The 6,558-nt window shown below is 36.2% G+C and overlaps 1 protein-coding gene across 1 annotated transcript; it reads right to left on the minus strand.

The window, feature by feature from the left end:
• Positions 1–2,551: 2,551 nt before the first annotated feature.
• On the minus strand, positions 2,552–5,347 carry LOC143429614 (glucose dehydrogenase [FAD, quinone]-like). Its single transcript, XM_076905291.1, has 6 exons — positions 4,985–5,347; positions 4,325–4,760; positions 3,797–4,176; positions 3,579–3,649; positions 3,168–3,444; positions 2,552–2,923 (listed from the first exon to the last, which is right to left on the minus strand). The coding sequence occupies exons 1-6, from the start codon at positions 5,345–5,347 to the stop codon at positions 2,552–2,554; spliced, it is 1,899 nt and encodes a 632-aa protein (XP_076761406.1).
• Positions 5,348–6,558: the final 1,211 nt, after the last annotated feature.

Below are 6,558 nucleotides of genomic sequence, written 5' to 3' on the forward strand. Positions count from 1 at the left end.
AACAAGAGTAAGAATTACGTTAGGTTATAAATGACAAATAGAAGACGTATTTAAAGTAAGAGGTTAAAAATAATTATGTCGTTAAGAGTATATAGTTGGCTGTATTCCTAGTATATTTAAACACCGGGAAGCGTGAAGTTAAATGTTTAAAAAAATGATGTGAAAAATTAGAAAAAGGGATAACCAAGAAATATTTTTGTGTTCTCTGCTGTAACATTATAAAATTGTTATATAATTAATGATAGTTTAATTGATTTTTGAAGGACATACATGTGTTCTTAATATGCTAGAGAGAGAGAGAGAGGGAGAGAGAGAGAGAGAGAGAGAGAGAGAGAGAGAGAGAGAGAGAGAGAAAGGGAGAATTACATTTTTGAAAGAATATTAATTAATTATTTAATATAAGTCAATTTTGATATAACTCAATTCTGTTTGTTTATTTCCAGTTTCATGTTAAACAAGATTGTACTTAAAAATTATTTACAAAACTTTGCGATGTTATGTTCAGTAAGGTTTATTACTTTCGTATTCAATGGGAGCACTTCACTCTTAATTAAGAACGAGAGTAAAGTAAGCCAGTGCATTAAAAATAATTTGTTATGGCGGCGGATGATAAACGTTGGTACGAATTGTTCGAACAAGCTAGAAACAGAAGTTAATAAACCTAGAAAGAAGACTGAAAGAGAGGTCAAAATTACGCTTATATATCCAGATGATTCTATGACTGTGACTTTCTATGATAGTGCTCTAAAGATAGCTAAGCGACGGAATTTGCAGTTAGTACAGGTTACAGAGGAAGATCCAAATACTGGCAGAGAAGTTTATAAACTTTTACATACTGTAACACTTAGTAAGATTATAGATGAAAATAAAAAGGATCTTGAACAATTGCAAAAGAGGCAGAACCTCAAGGGCACCAAGTTATTTACTATAAAAGCTGCAATTTGCGAACACGATTTGAATACAAAAGTCACTAACATAAATAAGGTATTAAAGAAAAATTATACAGTTAAAGTACTACTTACTCACCCAAACGGAGAACAGGTGAGTAAATCATTGTTATTCATACAGATTAGGAAAATATTTCGATACTGATGTAATTTTAATTTGTACTTTGGATATATGTACAAGAGTAAACGTTTAAATGGGTGGGAGAGCAGAAGAGGAAATTTTAATGTTATACAAATATTTATATGTATTTGGGTGACACATTATCTTTTGTTACAGGAAAATGTATTAAAAATACTCAAGGATAAAGTGGAAGGAAAGGTGAACAACGAAGAGAAGAGAAACAATGTTACTGCACTAACATTTTTTCCATTGGATGTTCCAAGTGATTCTTCGAAAAATGATAACAATACTGAATAAACCTAAAATGGAGGAAATAAAATATAAAAACAACAAAATTTGTTGTTATAATTTTGCAAAGTAGTACACTTTAATATATATTAAATATTACTGACAAAGATATTAAAAAAAATATTACTGAAATATAAAATAAAATATTACTCAAATATTACTGACGTGCATTGTGTGATGTGAGTATTAGTAACACAGTTATAAAGAATGAACTAATGTTATACGTATAATACATTATACATATATTATGATAATATATTATCACACCATTAAAAGTCCTTTAAACAATCAAATACATCTAATATATTATATTAGTTTGTTGATGCACCATTAATATTTATTTAGAATAACAGATAGACAAATTCAGCACTTACCTAGACAACACAGCGATTGGCGCGTCAATGAATCCGGTCACAGATGGCTACGGATCTGCCGACATTCCTTGGAAGTGGCAATGCAGTGCCGATATGATATCGACACCATCTTGCCGTGTGTTGCTTGTGTAAGTACTTTTCCAATGCTATCAGTAAGCCAAGCATAAAATTACTTCAAACTCTGGATACTTGAGTTGATCACGATTTGGGGATAAATTTTGATGAGAAGAAATTTGAAGAGATGAAGTGAACGTATTACACTTCAGAGGTGGCAGATAAGGGATGGTGTCTGTGAAGATACCTTATCATTCACACATGATAATCCCCCCTTTCCCTTTCTCAATCTGTACATAATGAATACATTACTACAGAATAGACTGTGAGATATAACATTAAATAATAGAAATAAGAAAAAGGAAAGGTCTGTTCACATCTAATTTTATGATCAGTTTATTATCCGTGGAGCTATCTTAGAGTGCTAAAACAGGTCGCACACTGTTACCGACAGCAAAGTAAGTTACCGATAGACTAGCATTACCCATCTTTTTAAGTATGACAGAAACAGAGTTCGAATCAGTTTAAGCACTTTTAACAGCGATAGTAGTCGACAAGTACAGGAAAAGTAGTATATAAGGGGCATTGTCGTTGCTAGTAACACTAAATTGATACCAGGATTCCAAAGCTTTTGGATAACGAAATTGTATTCTTTATTTCTGGTAAAAGATTAGAACATCTCAATAATCGACATTCCTTTATGAAACACAAACAGCGGAGAAAAATTGATATCTCGTAATTAATAACAGTTCAGAGGGCAGGCGGAACTACGGGTTACTCTGCCAATCCTCTTTAATCATATCAGCGCCTTTCTCTGCGATCATAATGGTCGGTGCGTTTGTATTTCCAGAACTAATTGTCGGCATAATGGAGGTGTCAATTACTCGGAGACGGGATACACCGTGCACCCTAAGTCTGGCGTCGACCACCGACATATTATTGCTGGCTGGGCCCATCATGCATGTTCCACACATGTGATAAAACGTCGTCGTAAAGTACCGCGCAAGACAACGCCAGTAATCCAGTGATGGATACTTAAGTGACGAGCATCCAGGGATCTTGTTCGGATTTCGCTGCACTTTCAGCTTCCTCATTGCTGGCGTATTCATTATGTTATCAGCAATTTGCATCCCTTCTGCCTGCGTTCAAACATATACGAACATTAATAACGTTAATTTTATTAATCTGTGGAGCGAATGATATAATATTAGCCTGGCCACGTTGCACTATTCCAGACAATATTCGACTTAAAAACCGAATGCAAAGAAATCGTTCATTTTCGCTATCGAGTAACGGTAGCGAAGCCAAAGATCGATGAACTTTTATACAAACTATAATTGGTTAAAAAGCATAAGATTGTTAATAAATATCAAGTGTTTATACCAAAACGTCAAGGTCATGAGGATCGGTGAGGTAATTAGCGACGAAGATCGGAGAATCATCGGGTTCCGTCGTTCGTAATTTCATGTAGCCTCTGCTTCGTGGTCTTATCAAGGTCGGAAACAGTGCGTACGAGTTATGGAACTCGATATTTTTAATATCCGCCATGAAATAATCGTCCAGTATGCCTACGTCTTTTCTTTCAAAAATACCGCCATCCGTATTTGGAACTGCGACGCTGAACGTGATCTGTATATCTGGATAAGTTTCATTTGCGTACCTGAAGAGAAAACATGAGATGAACGATCGCACCACGGCTATCGCAGTATCGTCACAACTTTTTACATCCCTCACCGCTTATTCTTATAAAAAAATACTTTAAAACCGCATTAGATTTGCGGTTTTAAGATTAACAACAGAGTAGAAGATGTTAGAAACATCAAAGCCAGTGCAAGGTTAATGTTTGGAAGCGAATCCAAGTATCTCTGCTCGGGTATGAAGTTTCAAATCAGATGAAGCGAAATAAAGAACTCGGAGAAAGTCATCCAGACAAGGAGAAGCGAGGGCCAGTTGTACGCAAGCGATCGTTTAGTAATATATAACGGGGATGAGAATACTTATTTGGTGTAAACGAAACCCGTGCTCTCGGTTATGAGGTTCGTGAACCACGCTTTGTGCTCGACAAGTTCCGTCACTGCGGTAAAGTTTGTTAGCAACCGTACGTTAAAGACGAAAGGTTCGTCGCCCTCATAGTCTTCTGGTGGAGACAACAAATATATTAATCCGACTAATGATACATGATCCTGAAGATTTTGCCCCACGCCGGGAGCATCGTGGATCAAGGAAATGTTTAATTGATCCAGATGGTCCCGCGGGCCAATTCCGGACCGCATTAACAGTTGCGGTGATTGCAGCGAGCCAGCTGATAGGATCACCTCGCGATCCGCTTTCACTGTGTAACGTTTCAATCCGGAACGAAATTGAACGCCGTGAGCAATTTTTGACTCTCCATCTGAAATTTAACGATTATTCTTACTCGATACATTCTCTAGTAGTAGTTGCATGACAGAAGAGAAATAGTTTCGTGAGATGTGAACAAAAGTGTAGATAATCTGTATATAGTTTAATTGAATTATAAAACGGTGTAACGTAACACTTGCCTTCGCGTATCAGTACTTTCTCTACTAACGCTTCGAGGATGATATGCAGATTATCCCTCTTCCAAACTGGCTGAAGGAAAGCCTTCGACGCGCTGCAACGGAATCCGTCCCTTAACGTTCCGGTCGTGTAGGCGAATCCAGTTTGAGTGGGTCTGTTTACGTCCGTGATATTGTAACCCATCTCGGTGACCGCTTTTAAGAAGTATTCGGTCACAGGGAAATGGTAGTGGAAACGTTCGACGGTCAAGTATCCGCCAGTGCTGTGATAAGGTGAATCCTGGTATTCCTTGATTCTCATGTCTTCAGACTTTTTGAAATAAGGTAACACGCTCTCGTAATCCCAGCCTGGATTGCCCAGCTGCGCCCAACCGTCGTAATCGTGCTTGTTGCCACGGATGTACATCATGTAATTCAGTACACTACTTCCCCCTAGTACCTGTGGAGCAATTATTACTTCTCCTTTCGTTTCAGAATCGTTTAAATATGCCGTTGTGTATTTTTTGCTTTGAATGCTATATTAACTTAGCAATTTACTTAAAAAATGCAAGGTGATAGGATTATAGGGTGTTCAGACCAAAGGGTTGGTAAATAGGAAACCAATTTATCGACATTTATCATAATACGAGTATGTACATGAGAAAGTGAGAAAAATGTTCTTACCTTGCCACGTGGCCAGGAGCACTCACGATTTTTTAGTGCTTTGCAATAATCATGCGCCGGTTCTGTCTTGAATCGCCAATCGTACGAACTGCCTAACAAATTCAGCATCAATATTGGTATTTCGGATACGTAAGGTTCGTTTTTGCCAGCTTCCAGTAGTAGCACCGTCCAATTTCCATTTTCCGACAAACGATTGGCTAGCACAGATCCAGCGGATCCACCTCCCACTATTATGAAATCGTAATTACTTCGAAGGCTGGACAGAGGTGTCGGTACCACCCGTATCTCGTCATCGAGGAGGCTCGACCGGCAAATTTTATTGGATACAGCAAGAATCAAAATGACCAGTTGTCTTAGTCGCATCGTGGAGAGACAGATCTCCCGTAATTACTTTTTTTTTAGCTGTTCGAGCATCAGATGACACGACTGCGCTTTTTCTGTTCTGCGTCCACAACTATCTTGCTGTGTCCTGACGATCACAGCAAGAGCTTGGTTCTTGTCGATGCGCGTCTTAGGTAAATTAAAAATATTTAAATAATATTTTTATATGATTTGAACACACTGATGTCGCTGTTCATGCCCAGAGGAACGTCAGAATGACACTCAACTGAAATGAATAAGACTTGTTCCATATAAATATCGCATACATTTTTACGCCATTCAAGGTCAAATAGTAATTGTAGATTGCCTTTGTCTAGAACAATGCTAAATATATATATTAAGTATTTGCATCGAGTTATAAATGTACAAGGTGATTCACTACCCGTGTGACAAATTTTTACATATGATACCACACCTCTGAAATGCACCTCTGAAACTGCTGTTTCCCTGAAGAAAAATACAAAAATTCCAATTTTCGCTGCCATTTCTGCAAATCGGGCCTAGGTATATATGAACTTTCTTTGTTGCATTTGAAGTGTAGTATCATCTGTAAAAATTTGTCACACGAGTACTGAGTCACCCCCTATATACAGATATTTGCATATATATCATTTTACATGGACGGCATTTATGATAAAGGTATCCATTTTCTAGCAAAACGAAAGTAGAATGACTCTATTAAGAATTATTATTTATTTCCGGTATCGTATTCCGGTTTTTAATGAAAAGGCAATTTTTCTTAAATTATAATACATTTTTAAAAAACGTTGGAATATCATTGGAAAGATTCTAAGCATTATTATTCATTCTGTTTGTCATCTTACTAGCGATGAGCTTTTACCAATAATTTATTAAATAATTAATTATAATTTATTTAAATAATTTATTAAGTTTATTAATGTTTGCATTAATTGTTATTGTTCATATTTATTTTTATTACAAGGATTACTATATTTATACCAGAGAAGAATAGCAATTTAAACGACATCTTTACAAACACTTGAACCTTTGAGTGCAGCAAAATTGGAAAATTCACGAATATTTTTTTACAATTTCCGATAATTAGTAATATTATGTCGTTTAAAGGAATATTCAATGTTTTGTTATTTAAACGGACATCTCGAATATTAAAATCTAACAATAATAAAATTATTCATTGTAATTTCCCTTTTACTAGTCGAGTATCCGCTATA

This window comes from Xylocopa sonorina, chromosome 12 (genome assembly GCF_050948175.1).
Source record: "Xylocopa sonorina isolate GNS202 chromosome 12, iyXylSono1_principal, whole genome shotgun sequence".
NCBI classification, from domain to species: domain Eukaryota; kingdom Metazoa; phylum Arthropoda; class Insecta; order Hymenoptera; family Apidae; genus Xylocopa; species Xylocopa sonorina.